General features: G+C 53.1%; 1 protein-coding gene across 1 annotated transcript in view; it reads right to left on the minus strand.

The window, feature by feature from the left end:
- Nucleotides 1-14498, minus strand: part of TONSL (tonsoku like, DNA repair protein) — a 30213-nt gene extending 15715 nt beyond the window's left edge. Inside the window, exons 1-11 of the mRNA XM_063131235.1 lie at nt 14468-14498; nt 13225-13320; nt 10866-11008; nt 8510-8693; nt 7720-7849; nt 6953-7124; nt 5068-5182; nt 4798-4946; nt 3631-3783; nt 3336-3461; nt 2366-2558 (exon numbers count right to left, since the gene is read on the minus strand). Coding sequence (XP_062987305.1) covers nt 2366-2558; nt 3336-3461; nt 3631-3783; nt 4798-4946; nt 5068-5182; nt 6953-7124; nt 7720-7849; nt 8510-8693; nt 10866-11008; nt 13225-13320; nt 14468-14498 — 1492 coding nt within the window. The remainder of the gene's footprint in view (nt 1-2365; nt 2559-3335; nt 3462-3630; nt 3784-4797; nt 4947-5067; nt 5183-6952; nt 7125-7719; nt 7850-8509; nt 8694-10865; nt 11009-13224; nt 13321-14467) is intronic.
- Between the last annotated feature and the right edge of the window lie 615 nt (nt 14499-15113).

The following is a 15113-nucleotide window of genomic DNA, read 5'->3' on the forward strand; positions in this document are numbered from 1 at the left end:
AAATTTTTCCTGATGTCCAGCTGGAATCTGGCTTCCTGTAACTTGAGCCCGTTATTCCGTGCCCTGCACTCTGGGAGGATGGAGAAGAGATCCTGGACCTCCTCTGTGTGACAACCTTTTAAGTATTTGAAGAGTGCTCTCATGTCTCCCCTCCATCTTCTCTTCTCCAGGCTCAACATGCCCAGTTCTTTCAGTCTCTCTTCATAGGGCTTTGCAAAGCATCCCCCTTCCCTCATGAGCAGCTGATCCGAGGGACCCCGGGAGCTCACAACACAACGGCAACCCCCGTCTCCTCTTTGCCCCAGGGAGAAGTCAAAGAACAGGCTCCCAGCATGCGCCTCCCAGCAACCTAGCCAGGCACGGCTCTTCTGAGGCGCATAAAACAAGCAGTTGCTCTTAACGGTCTCTGGAAGCCCTGGCAGCAAGGAGTTCCACGGGTTAATTGTGTGTCGTACGAAGCACTTCCTTTCATTTGCCTTTAACCTGCCACCTGCTGTTTTCGGTGGACAATGTCAGGCCGTGCCATTAGGAGAGGGAGGGAGGGCGTCTAACTCCGCCAGAGCCCCTCTGCACCACTTGGGATCTGGAGAGTCCCCGTTATTCCCACCTTCCAGCCCTGGCATGCTCTGCTAGAGCTAACAAACAGGAAATGCCAGGCTTAATGGCTTCTTCGCCTGGGGAACACCCTCGCAAAGGAAGCGAGGCCGGGCCCTTCTCGGCTTGGCTTCAGGGGGGCGCTTAAAACCCCTCCATGCCGCGTGGCCTTTGGGTATTCAAAATCTCTTAGCTCCGCCCTCTCTTAGTAAGATTGTCTCCTGCTCTCAGTTTCTGCTGTTGGTGCAACTGTAACTTTGAAAAGTGGTTGTAATGTTTTTGAGACATACTAATGTTTTTAAAAGGATGCTGTGTGGCGTTACACCCCACAAGTCAGTTCCCAAATGTATGTCTGAGTTTGTAAGTCTGTGGTGAGTTTAGAATGATGGCCTGAGTGGGGGGAGATTGAATGTCTGAGGAGGGGGGAGGAGTGATATATAAGGGGAGGACTGAGGGGATTGAGGGGGACTTGTTAGGTCCTCTTAGAGTCTTTAGTGCTCTCTGTGTTTAGAGTGCTTAAGTTCTGGGAAATTGGAGGTCCAGGGTAGAGAGTGGTGTCTCTGGAGTGTGGTGTGCACGTAGTTGATGTATATTAATCAATACTGATAATAAAGAAAGCTCAAGCGTGATTGTGTGAGGGAAAGGAAAGTATGTATGTGAATGAGGGAAAGGATTGGATGAAAGGTTTCAAAAAGGTTTTAAATGTTTTATTTGAAACAAAGCTTGTGAACTTTTGAAAATAAATTTTGATTGTTTTGTTTTTAACTACCACAAAAATCCCACGTGTCTGTTTGGCATTTATCATCTGAGGTTTACACATTTAGCACCCGCTCTGACAATATTACACCTCAGCACATATAACTCACAGTGTTTTATTTTATATATTGAAATCCTTCTCCATTTAACCCCTTTCTCCACATAGTTTGGAGGAAGGTGTTTTTTGTCCCTCGCCTCAGGCGTATCGAGCGGTGGTGCTTGGCTTGAGCAGGGAGCAGCCGCAGCTGGGCCTGGGGTTCAGAGCCGGTGTCGAGGCAGATGCATGTTTTAACTGAAAGTTGCCTTGTTGGGGGGGGGGGGCACCATCTGGGCCAAAAGGCAACTCATAAATAACGGTTTTTCATGATTAGGAATCATCATTTTGACTTCTCACTGACAGCTGTCTGGGGCAGATGGGAGACGGGTGTTGCCTTTCCTTGGAGTCAGGTGTACCGTCTCCAGCTGACTACAAGGAAAGGCCGGATTCAGGACCACACACCCATCCCAGACTTCTGCAAGCCTCAGAGGTAAGAAATGTAGAGGAATGCACAGCCAATCGCCCCCTCCACCCCGAAGGCTCCTGTGCCTCCATCATCTGCCATGACCCCCCCCCTTCACATAGAATCATAGAATCGCAGAGTTGGAAGGGGCCTACAAGGCCATGGAGTCCAACCCCCTGCTCAAGGCAGGAATCCACCCTAAAGCATCCCTGACAGATGGTTGTCCAGCTGCCTCTTGAAGGCCTCTAGTGTGGGAGAGCCCACAACCTCCCTAGGTAGCTGATTCCACTGTCGCACTGCTCTAACAGTCAGGAAGTTTTTCCTGATGTCCAGCCGGAATCTGGCTTCCTTTAACTTGAGCCCGTTCTTCCGTGTCCTGCACTCTGGGAGGATGGAGAAGAGATCCTGGCCCTCCTCTGTGTGACAACCTTTTAAGTATTTCATAGAATCATAGAATAGCAGAGTTGGAAGGGGCCTAAAAGGCCATCGAGTCCAACCCCCTGCTCAATGCTCACCGCTGTCGGAGAGCTCCAAGTCGCTGGCTTCCAAGGGCTCACTGCTCTGAAACTCCTCCTCCTCCTCGCTGATCTCCCCGTCTGAGCGCCAGCCCTGAGAGTGGCAGAGGTCCTGCAGCCGGGCGAGGGTGCCAGCTGCCTCGGGGCACCCACATCTCCGCTGAGACGCATGGAGGTGCTGCAGGATCTGACGCTGAGAAACATCGATTCAGGGTTGGGGAGAAATAATAATAATAATAATAATAATAATAATAATAAGAAGAAGAAGAAGAAGAAGAAGAAGAAGAAGAAGAAGAAGTAGTAGTTACCCACCTCTCCCTCTGGATCAAGACGGAGTACAACACAAATGCAAACACCATAAAATACATATAATTGATTAAAACATGCTTTGTAGAAATAACTGTAAATATATTTTTGTCTTGTAATTAAATATTGTTTGTTTATTTATTTATTTATTTATTTATTGCATTTCTATACCGCCCAATAGCCGAAGCTCTCTGGGCAGTTCACAAAATTAAGACAATTCAAAACAAAACAACAGTATAAAACCATAATATAAAATACAATATAAAAGCACAGCCAAGATAAAAACAGCAGCAAATGCAAAAATACAAATTACAAAAAAACATTTAAAACTAATTAAAAAAAAACTTTTAAAACTAATACATTATTAAAAGCAGCACGTTATTAAAAGGCATCTTAAAATTCTACTGGGTAGGCCTGCCGGAAGAGATCAGTCTTTATGGCTTTCTTAAATTCCAGAAGACTGTTCTGATGTCTCATCCCGGCACATTCCTGATTGCAGAGGGTTGGACTCGATGGCCTTGTAGGCCCCTTCCAACTCTGCTATTCTATGATTTTATGAATGGTCCCATTTGGAGCTCCCCCCCCACCCTCCTACAAGACAAGCCCTCCTCCTCTTCCTCCACCCCAAAGAGGAAGCAGACCCCTCCGGCCCCTCTGTGCTCACCTGCAGTTTGGGCTCACCGGCCTTCTCTGCGCATCGCAGAGCACTTTGGAAGCACGGCTTCAGCTCCTCGTAGCTTTCTTTGGCCTCCTCTCTGGCCAGGGCGATGCTCAGCCACGTCTTCCCGTTCTGGCCGTGGGAGGAAGAGGCAAAAGGCTCAAGCAGTTATCCGGCTCCCTTTTCCCGCCCCCAATTTCCCATCAGTTCAGCGCTGGGATTTGCTGGGTGTCGATTTGGAGGGGGTGCAGCACTCCCGGCAGGAGAGGAGCGCAAAGGCCCCGCTCTGGGCCCCACTTACCTCCAGGGGGTTCCCCTGTCGCAGGGCCAGCTCGGCTCGATAGTGCTCCACTGCCCGGCCGTGGTCCTTTAGGTCGCCAAACGTGGCGGCCAAAGAAATGTGAATCACGGCCAGCTCTTGGTCCGGACGCTTCAACGCCTGGGCGTGGTGCAGCTGGAACAAGAGCGGACGTGGGGGCATGGAGTAGCCATCATCCCACACACCGAACGCAGAGCGGACTCTCCCACTGCCGGCACCCGCATGCTCTCTGGCCAGCACAGCCGGCTTCCTCATGCGTCGGCTAGCGCAGGATGCTAAACTCAAGTGCTCCCTTTTTGGCCCTATCTCACCGATGCAGCCTGAATCCCGTTTCCCAGGCCTGGAACGGCCTCCGCTTTTCACACCACCGCCTTTTCCTTTCCCGTCCATTCTTAAAAACGCAGCCCCCTCTGCCCCCTTTTAAGCTCCCAGACTTCACCCCTGCCCTCCTCACATGCAGCAGGGCTACGACAGACCTGCTCCCAAGACCTAGGAGAGAGACGCCCGTCCAGGTCTGGCCTTGAGAGGACCCAAGGGTCTGCCCCGGCAGGGATTCAACTCCTTCCCAAGGGATCCAAAGGCCCCACATCCACCCCAATTCCTGGCTTCTCTTCCTTGGCTAGTGGAGACGGAGCACCTCTGGGGAAGGACCCCTCGGCCTGACCTGTTCTCCCTTGCCCTTGAGAACGCTCAGAGCCTCTCCCATCATGCTCCCGGCGAGGAGGGGGCCACTGTGGAGCACCACAGCCCGTGCTTGGCTCACACAACACCCTGAGAGCCTTGTGATAGAGGGCAGGATACAAATGCCTGAAGGCACTTTGGAGAACAAGCCTCGCCCCAGCTCTGTTGGACTACAATTCCCAGCATGCCCCAGCCAGCGAAAAGCCGCTTCGGATGTTCACGCGTCTCCTGCCCAGGCCTCCCTCGCTGCTACAGGACCGGGTGTGCCCAGATCCATCGCTTGCCCTCCAAAAGCAGGATTTGTTGACAGCTTTGTTGAAAAGAAACACAGAGTGCTCTTGCCCCCTTTGGTATCAGGCGGGCTCCATCCAGCCCACTTCTCCCCAAGCTCCACCCGCCCCCCTTTCAGAGTCCAGCCTGGCCCACGGAGCACCCTTCACAACGGGGGCGGCAGCTGCCCCTCCTCACCTGCTTCTGGTAGGCCTCCACGGACCGCGGATAGTCCCCTGCCTTGGAGAAAAGGTCCCCCAGTTGCTCGCACAGGCCCAGGGCTGCTGGCCGGTGGCCGGCCGCCTCCGCCTCCTCCAGGGCCTGCTGCAGGCGGCTCACCTTCGAGGCTGCCAGAGAGGAAGCGTCCCGTGAGTCCCTCAGGCGGGGCATAGATTCCACCTCAGGGCGCCGTGGCTGTGGGGTGGCCCCACGGGTTCGGCGAGGTGAGCGCCGCCCCCCTGCACTCACCATAGCGCAGGCTGCGGCAGATGTTTTCCCGTTGCTGAGGCTGCTGGGAACCCAACCGGTAGGCCTTCTTCAGGGACCGCTTGGCTGCCAGGAAGTCCCCCAGGCTCAGCAGCACCTGCAGGGAGACGCAGGTCCAGGGTCATACAGGACAGGCTCCTTGAGAGGCTGCCGGGGGGGGGGGGGGGAGTCCCAATGCCCTCCCTAGAGACGCTCCCCTGAAGGAGACTGGAACAGGTGGCTGCCCACTGTCCTGTCAACAGCCGGCTGGCCGCCACGTAAACAGAACGCTCGGCCACATGGAGTCACGGCCGGATCCAGACTTGGGTTCCAAACGGTGCCCCCAGGGGATCCGACACCAAGCCACAAACTCCCCAGAGGACAACCCCCTGCTCCTTTTTGAGGTCAGGGACAGACCAGGTGCAGCACAGCGCACGGACGTGATGGGGGCTTCTGCCTCAAGAGCGCAATCTCTTCTCAATGCTCCCAGAGTGCAGGACACGGAATAGCGGGCTCAAGTTAAAGGAAGCCAGATTCCAGCTGGACATCAGGAAAAACTTCCTGACTGTTAGAGCAGTACGACAATGGAATCAGTTGCCTGGTGAGGTTGTGGGCTCTCCCACACTAGAGGCCTTCAAGGGGCAGCTGGACAACCCTCTGTCAGGGATGCTTTAGGGTGGATTCCTGCCTTGAGCAGGGGGTTGGACTCGATGGCCTTGTAGGCCCCTTCCAACTCTGCTATTCTATGATTCTATGACCCACATTAGAAAGCTAGAGGGCTGCCTTTTCAACGCTGCACCTGTTTACCTCCTGGGGCGGGGGGGGGGTCCCGTGGGCAGCTGGCCGGCCGGTGCGTGAACAGAATGCTGGCCTAGGTGGACCCTCGGCCTGATCCAGCCTCAGGGCTCTTATCTTACGTTGCCTCACAACATGAATGTGACTTGTTAACATGTGAGAACTCTATGCAGATATACGTATCGCTGTAAATATAAACGGCACATTTCATTTTATGCTGCTGCCCTCAAGCAATTCCACACGGCGCTCGTGACCCGGGCATTTCTGTGAATTGCTTTTATCTGCTGTCGATGCTGCCGGGAGAAAGCCTGAAATCCGGCAGCACAAAGGAGGTTTCTCGGTTTTGGAACCGAACAAGCCGCCCTCTTGCCTCCGGCTGCCAGAGTCAGGACCTTGGCTAGAATTTCTCTCAGCCTCCTTCCCCTCCTGGATGCCTAAAAGGGGCTAAAGTGGCATGGGGTGGGTGGGGGGATTTGTTCAACTAATTAAAGGAAAGTCTTGAGCCCTGTCCTGAGCCAGTACCAGACACAGACCCGAAATCCTGTTGCTCTTGTGGAGAAGAGGGCCCCAAAGGTCCCCTACCCCGTTTGACCACGAGGGGCGATCCAAGCCCTGCAGCCCCGTCTGGGGAGAGGGGTCCTCCTGCAGCTCAAGGACCCAAGTCCCATTTGGGAGGAGCTCTGCGGGACGCATCCCAGGGACGGGTGGGGCCGAAGCCAAAGGGCACGGGGCTGGAAAAGGCCATCCCATTTTAGCGTGAAGCTCTTACTGCAAGTAACTAAGGTTTGGGGAAAGGCATTTCAACCTCTCTGAATGGGAAAAGGACTCCACCAAAGCTGGGAAACTGCGGGGCCATTGGTGGCGAGGGAAAAGGGCAAGGGGGGGGGGCTGAGAACCCCCAGAGAGCTGAATAGCCACCCCTGGAGAGACGGACTTGCCCCACGGGCCCAAGGTGCAATGCCCTGCTGTGCGCAGACATGGCACACGTACACCCAAAGGCCTCTGTGCCCCTCCCCAGGCCAGAGGAGCTGGGAAGGCACAGCAGTGCATGAGTTCGCCCCGGCCTCAAAGGAGCTGGGCCAGCCTCTCTCACCTGGGCGATGCTCACGCAGCACTCGCTCTCCATGAACTTCTCCTTCATCTTGCAGGCGCACTCCCGCGCCCGCTCCAGGCAGCGCATGGCCTTCGAGTGCTCGCCCTCCCGCAAGTGGATGTTGCCCAGGTTGAAGTAGGCCCGGTAGAGGTCTTCGTACAGGTGAGTCTGCCTAGGAGAGTGGGAAGGGACAGCGCCGGGGCACCAGGGAGGGCCGTCTGAGGGGTCGGCGGCCACAGCGGACTTGCCCCTCGCAAACATGGGCCTTGGCCTCTCTCTCCAGCCTAGGGGGCAGCCGTGATGAGACTTCAGCCCAGAACCTCTTTCATCTCTAAACGTCCAGAGGATGCAGTAACAGCCCACCCCTCCTCGAAGACTAGGTCAACAGTACCTCTGAGCACAGGCAGGTCGCCTGTACATAGCCCTAGCTAGTCCCCACAGCGAGGACTAAAAAGCTGGGCTTTGCGGGGGTGGAAGCTGCCAGGGACCTGAGGGCGCAGTTGCCTTATCAAAGAGCCCTGCTGTTGTCAGTCAAAGGCAGAGGGAAAATGCTACCCATCGCCAGCAACAGGAGGTGGGGTGCCAGGGAGATGTTAACATGGCAAATCACTTGCCCAACAGAGGAAAGGCAAACGCTTAGCCTGGGCCTCCCCCAACCTGGCACCCCTCCAGATGTGTTGGACTGCAGCTCCCATCATCCCCAGCCAGCAGGGCCAGCTTGGGGAATTTTCAGATTCAGGATTTCCCAGGGGGTCAGGGGCCCTTACTCAGAGATGTAAATGCTCTTCTTGATGTAGTAGGTGTGCTTGGCTGGGTTCTTCAAGCTGTCATAGACCAAGCCGAGGTTGAGGTAGAGCCGTGCCGTCATCTCACTCACCTCCCGCCGGGGGACTTGCCCTGGAGAAGCAAGGGGGGCGTGACCCTGCAGGCTGCAACCGACACCCAGGCTCCCCACAGCACGAGCCCTTCTACTCATCTTGCTCTCCTCGCGGGGCAAAGGCAGGGCACCAGCACCCGGCCGGGGAAAGACCACTGCCGGAATTCCAGGCAGGGAGAGTCCGGAGGGAACACTCCGGGCTCTAGCTAAGGATGTGCTGGGATTCTATTCTGGTTCGCAAACCAGGTGGACGTGTCCCATACCCAGCCCCAAAGCGAACTCAAGCAGGAACGCAACTTTCAGGTGATTTTCGCAAGTTCCCAAACTTGCATTCTCGTTCGGAAGTGTGCACTTGCCTCTCTCACCCCAAAAAATGCATTTTCAGGCTTTAGCCCAGGAGGGGAAATGAGCGTTTTTCGACTGGGAAAATGTGCATTTTTTCCCAATCAAAGACACTCGCATTCAGAAAGTGGGTTTCAAGAAACAATTTGGAGCACTGCTATGAGCTCAACCTTTGCAAGTTCATCCACCCCCAGCTCGAGCCCACTAAAGACCTTGGTTTTCTGTAAGTTGGATGCTCTCGTGTCATGCAAACAAGTCCCGGGGCCTACGCACGGCACACCTACACCCCGCGGGCCACCTCCCTCGCCCCCAACCCAGCCCCCCTCTGCCAGTGGTACCTTCTAGCTTTTCCTCCAAAATAGCCAGGCTCTTCATGAAGGCTTTCTCCGCCTCCTGCAGGGCCTCGCTCGATTGGCCGTTCTCAGCCATGAACATGTAGGTGCGGCCAATGGTGGCCCAGGCCCTCTGCTGCTCAATGTGACTGGAGAGGGAGCGGGCCAGTTCCAGGTGACGGCGCTGGTGCTGACCAGGTGGGGACACAGAGAGGGGCATCAAGGGACGGTTCTCCACCCCACCCCCCACCCCCACGGAAGCTCTGAAGAGAGCTTGGCATCAATTCGTTTCACTTATTCCATTTCTGTTCCACCCAATAGCCAAAGCTCTCTGGGTGGTGACAAAGATTAAAATGTTAAAAATGAAATATAGTAACGACATACAAAGCCAATGTATAAAAATGTAGCAGCTGTAAACAACCGACATTAAATCCCAAGACCATTAAAAAAAGCTTATCATACACTGTCAAATGACTTAGATTAGAGAAAGTCTTAACCTGGCACCGAAAAGATAACAATGTTGGCATGAGGTGGGTTTCACTGGGGTGAGCATTCCATAATCTGGGGACCACTACTGAAAAGGCCCTCTCCCTTGCCACCTTCTTCTGAACTTCCCTTGGAGAAGGCACCTGTAGGAGGGACTCTGATGTCGAGTGTAGTATATTGGTAGGTTCATAATAGGCAAGGCACTCCATCAGGTACTGCAGTCCTGAGCCATGTGTCAAAACCAGCACCTTGAATTGGGCTCAGAAACATACAGGCAGCCAGTGCAGGCGGACAAGAATCAGTATTACATGTTCAGACCTTCTGGTCCCTATCAATCTGGCTGCTGCATTTTGCACAAGCTGAGCTTCCGAACCGTCTTCAAAGGCAGCCCCTCGTAAAGCACATTGCAGTTATCTAACTTGGAGATTGCCAGAGCATAAACTACCAAAGCCAGGTTATCCCTGTCCTGATAAGCATGTAGCTGGAATATCAACCAAAGCTGGCAGAATGCACTCCACGCCACTGAGACCACCTGAGCCTCAAGTGACAACGACGACTCCAGGAGAAACCCTAAGCTATGAAACTGCTTCTTCAGGGGGAGTGCCGCCCCATCCAGAACATCCCCCATCTGAACAGAAGAACCAGCCACTAACAGTAGCTCGGTCTTGTGTGGATGGAGTTTGCTTCTTAGCCCTCATTCAATCCACTGCTGCAGCCACACATCAACTTAGCACACCTGCCTGTTCTTCCATAGGCCCAGGTCCCCAACTCCAAGAGAAGACAAGCATCCTAGAGAATCCACAGACTCTACGAAGCATCCTAGAGAATCCACAGACTCTACGAAGCATCCTAGAGAATCCACAGACTCTATGAAGCATCCTAGAGAATCCACAGACTCTACAAAGCATCCTAGAGAATCCACAGACTCTACAAAGCATCCTAGAGAATCCACAGACTCTACAAAGCATCCTAGAGAATCCACAGACTCTACGAAGCATCCTAGAGAATCCACGGACTCTACGAAGCACCCTAGAGAATGCACGGTCCACGAAGGAGTCGGTACATAATATTCTGGAAGGGAGATAGTTTTGTGGTAGGTGGATTTGAGCATGGGAGATCCAGGTTCAAATCCCACTAAGCACCAAGTTTGCAGGTTTGCCAAGTTAAGCTCTCAACTTTAAGTATTCACAGAGACTAAGCAAAATCACTATAAAGCATTTTACATGCCCAAGACGCACAATAGAAATCCTTTAGAGTAACTGATTCTGAAGTTAATGACCCTGTGCATGTCCAGGCTGAAACTGAGGCTGAAGAGGAAGCCGAGGAAGCCATGCATTTGCCCCAACCACTGGACATCCCACCAACAGCTGTGGCCAGACACACCTTTTGCACCATGAGGACCAGCAGCTTGAACTGCACGTGGGGTTTCTTTTAAAAGTATAAACCACCCCTATGCGAAGCAACTTTCTGTGATCATTATTTGCTTATAAACAGTCAATAAATCTAAGAGGCTACATGCACATAACCCTTTGCAGTATACTGGTAAGACGAACGCTTGCCTATCCACAGGCCTAAATGCTGGTCCGATTTTAAAAGTCTTATATCATCACTGGAAAAGCTCTGAAGCAAGTTTTGGTAACCCTCAAAATGAGGGTAGTTCCAGCAGTGGGAAGACCCCAGCAGAAGTGCCCTCTCTACATGCTCCGCTTGTGCTGCTGACCTTACTGAAGGCTGTGGGAAGGTGGCGAAAGCGAGACCCTTGCATATCCAAAGCACAAACCACTTTAGGCTTTGAGCTGAGATGGAAAGAGCTTCCGCCCTCCACTCCTGGTTGTGGGGTGGCCGGGCTGCCTCCTCCACTGGCCCGGATACCCACCTTGAGTGCCGCTTCATAGCTCTCCAGCTCAGCCAGACACTCCCCGATTTTCCGGTGGGCAACAGCACAGCCGATGATGTCATCAACACTCTCCAGGAGATGCAGCTCCAGCCGGTGTTCCTCCAGCGCATCCTGGAAGCGCCCTGTCAGGGGAAAGGGGTGAGCAGCAGACCTCCGACGGGCAGGGAATGGAAATGCTGCAAGCGGCAGTTACTGCAGCCGAAACTCTCCCCACGGCCTGAGTTCAATCCCAGCGGAAGCTGGTTCTCAGGCAGCCGGGTCAGGTCGACTCAGCCTTCCATCCTTCCGAGGTCGGTAAAATGAGCACCCAGCTAGCTGGGGGAAAGGGAACCGCGACTGGGGAAGGCAATGGCGAACCACCCCACTACACAGTCTGCCAACAACTTGAAGGGGTTAAGGTCTTTAGAAGGAGTCTCTGGGCAGAGTTATGATCGCTCTGTCAAAGACGTTGGATGCTGCTTATCTCCGAACCGGCCAGCTCTGCACCTGGGGGATGACGTCATGCTGTACGTGCAGCCGAGCCGATAAAAGATCTTGGTCGGGTCGGTGATTCGCTTCCTTGCGGCATTTGGGATCATCCTAGGCTGAGAGGGAAATCCTGTTTCTGTCTGCAAGGCTTTTAGCCCGCAGAGGTGGAGTCCATGAAAGTTAGTGTGGGCTGGATGTCTTGGGAAAAGTGTGGCTGCTTGTTCAGCAAGGGGGAGGGGAGAGTGTGTGGTTGTGGGGGTGTTGTGTTGTCCTTCCTGCCTTAATGTTTCTTGTGCTGTGTCTTTTCCCCTTATGTATGTCCCAGCCCTGGGACGTGTGAAGTCCACCAGAGTTTTAGTGTAATTAATAAAGTGTTTGACCCTTTCTGTGGTGTGGCTGTCATTTCTGGGTGCCAGACTCAGATCAGGAAGAAGAGCCGGTGGCAGGCTTCCATCACACCATGTTGCCCAGGTTCAGACAACGCAACAAGCTGTGCCTTAATGCAGGATTAGGCAAATGGTGCCCAGCACGTGCCGTGGCTTGTTTAACCCACAGCGATCGTGTGAACCAGGCAGCTTTTGAGGTTGTGTTCATCTGCGATGAACTGCTTTGGAAGTTACGACTACTTTCCGCTTCTTCGGTATTCATCCATTTAATTTGCCTCTCTTTTTAAAGCCATTCAAGATTGTTTTCAATGTTTACTGCATTCCTACTTATTTATCATTCTTGATTTCTGAATTTTTGTAAACTGCCTTAGTTGATTCCAGAAAGGCGCTATAGAAATGCAGTAATAAATAAAGATATGGCAACTACATTTCTGGCCTCCTCTACCAGACAACCAACCCCTGACTTTTCTCCCCTTATAAACTTCCAGGAGCACAGTCAGAATGCTCACAGCTGCAGAAGCAAACAGCAGGCAGAGAAACGGAAGGCTGTGAAACAGCAGCGCGGGAGGGATCTGACAGCCAACCCTCCGTATGTATTTTATACCCATTGTGGTTCCCCGCCTTGATCCAAGTGGAGAGGCGGGTAAGAAATAAATTATTATTATTATTATTACTATTATTACACTGGCCACGCAACCCCACCCAGCCCTTCTAACATCAGACTGGGAGTCGTATGTACGCTGAAGCCTCAGTGGTCACCACGTTTCAGCCTTCCGCAGCAGCCACCATGTGAAGGTATTTAAAGGAACCAACCTATAACACTCTCCATCCTCAAAACACCTGTGCTAGAGGTGGACTTCCAAACTGCTACATAATAATACTAATACTAATACTAATTTCTTACCCGCCTCTCCCTTTGGATCGAGGCGGGGAACAACATTAGTACAGGAATCAACACATCATAAAAATTCTGGATTTTACATTAATCTAGGTAGGCCTGCCGGAAAAGGCTAGTCTTTAAAGCTGCCTTAAAATCACAGAGAGAGTTAATAGTACGAATCTCCTCCGACAGGCTGTTCCATAATCCGGGGGTGACAGAAGAAAAGGTCCTCTGGGAAACCAATGCCAGCCTAGTCTTGGCTGACTGAAGTAAGTTCTCCCAGAGGACCTGAGTGTGCGGGGCGGACTGTATGGGAGAAGGCGATCCCGCAGGTAACCTGGACCCAAACCATTTAGGGCTTTAAAGGTAATGACCAACACTTTGTACTTTGCCCGGAAACTAATTGGCAGCCAGCGGAGTGATTTTAATGTTGGGGTAATATGCTCACCCCTAGATGTACTGGTGACCAACCTGGCTGCCATATTTTGAACTAGTTGAAGTTTCTGAACTAGGTACAATGGTAGCCCTATGTAGAGCACATTGCAGAAGTCAAGCCTTGAGGTTACCAGCGCGTGCACGACCGTCTTTAGGTCTTCTGACTCACCATGGCGAGCCAAGATCTCGCCCAGCTGGTTACAGAGGGCAGCTTCCTCCTTAAGGTCTCCTTTCCGCCGGGCTTTCTCCTTGCCCTTCTGGAGCTCTGGAGGACAGGAGGAAAAGAAACATTTGTCTCCTCCCCAGGATTGGAAAGCAACCATTTCAAATGTCCAGAACTAGCCATAAGCTATAAAGTTGCCCCAACACCCCACAACACACACTTGCATCTTCCTGGAGAACACCCTCCCCCCGCTTCAGGTGAAGAACTGGCTGACAGAAAGCAGGGGGCCTGGATCTTGGAAAAACACATTCTTTTGTGCTTAAGGAGCTAATACAAGAACTGGTTCCAGCCACTTGCTGTAAAACGGGACGAGCCAAATTCATGCAGGATATGTCTGTCCGTGCCTGTTAGCACTTTGCACTGCTCTGCTACCTCATAGTGTGTCATATCTGTAATGTGAAAAAAGGACATTACAAAGGGCTCCATGTGGGGAGTCCCTGCAGGTGTGTGGGGCTCCTGAGTGGCGGCAGCGTACATGATCCTTAGATACTACAGGTGATATTTATTAGTAATAAGAGTAATATGAATAATTGCATCTGTTTTTTTATTCTGCTTTTAAACCTCCCGATAACCAGTTTCCAAATGTGTTAAAACATAGTAAGAGCACAGTAAGAGCATGGGAGGGCCAGGATCTCTTCTCGATCCTCCCAGGGGTCCGTGACTCAAAAAAAGTTGAATTAAACTCACTAAAAATTAAAATTGTACCTGATTACTTACTTAAATCACTCATTAGATTCTGGGCGAATTTCCCACCTGCCTTAACCGCAGCATTCCCTAAAACCACACACACGCACCTTTGGACTACAACGCCCATATCCCCGGGATGATGGGCGTTGTAGTCCAAAGGCGTTGTAGTCCAAAGGCATTCTCTAACCCCCCCACACACTTTTGGACTACAACGCCTATATCCCCGGGATGATGGGCGTTGTAGTCCAAAGGCGTTGTAGTCCAAAGGCATTCTCTAACCCCCCCCACCTTTGGACTACAACGCCCATATCCACGGGATGATGGGCGTTGTAGTCCAAAGGCGGTGTAGTCCAAAGGCATTCCCTTAACCCCCCTTTGGACTACAACGCCCATCGTCCCCGGTTGGGGATGATGGGCGTTGTAGTCCAAAGGACTCGCCCCCTCCCCGCAGTGCCCCCCGCCGCGTCCCCTCACGAAGGAGGCCCGCCGGCGGCCCACTCACGGCGTAGCTCGCGATCCCGCGCGCCGCCCATCTTGCCCGCGCTCGCGCCTCTGCTCCGCTCCCCTCAGCGCCAAACTCCCGCTCGCCTCAGCGCCTCCGCCCATTGGCCGCCCGGCGACGCGGCGCCCGCCTGCCATTGGCCAGCGCCGGGCGCATTCTCATTGGCTGACATTCGTCCAATCGCGCCCTGTCGTCTTCTGCACCGCCTCCTCCTCCTCCTCCTCCTCCTCCTCGGCCGCGGCGCATGCGCAGTCACTTTGCCAAGGAGGGCGCGCTTGGATTCCGCGCAAGTTGCGCCATAACCCAGGCCGGGTGGCTGCCGCAGCCGAGCTTGGACTGAGTCTCAGGAGCGCCTGCTTTTATCCGCTGCTGCTTTTAGCGCAGGACGGGGAAAGTGTGCGCGCCCCCTGGATATTGTTGGACTACAACTCCCATGATGCTTCACCACTGGGGCTCATGGGCGTTGGAGTCTGGTCTGGAAACAAAGCCCTAGGAAGAGAGACTGAAAGAACTGGGCCTGTTGAGCCTGGAGAAGAGAAGATGGAGGGGAGACATGAGAGCACTCTCCAAATACTTAAAAGGTTGTCACACAGAGGAGGGCCAGGATCTCTTCTCGATCCTCCCAGAGTGCAAGACACGGAATAAG

The sequence above is a fragment of the Elgaria multicarinata genome, chromosome 7 (assembly GCF_023053635.1).
Source record: "Elgaria multicarinata webbii isolate HBS135686 ecotype San Diego chromosome 7, rElgMul1.1.pri, whole genome shotgun sequence".
Lineage (NCBI taxonomy): Eukaryota > Metazoa > Chordata > Lepidosauria > Squamata > Anguidae > Elgaria > Elgaria multicarinata.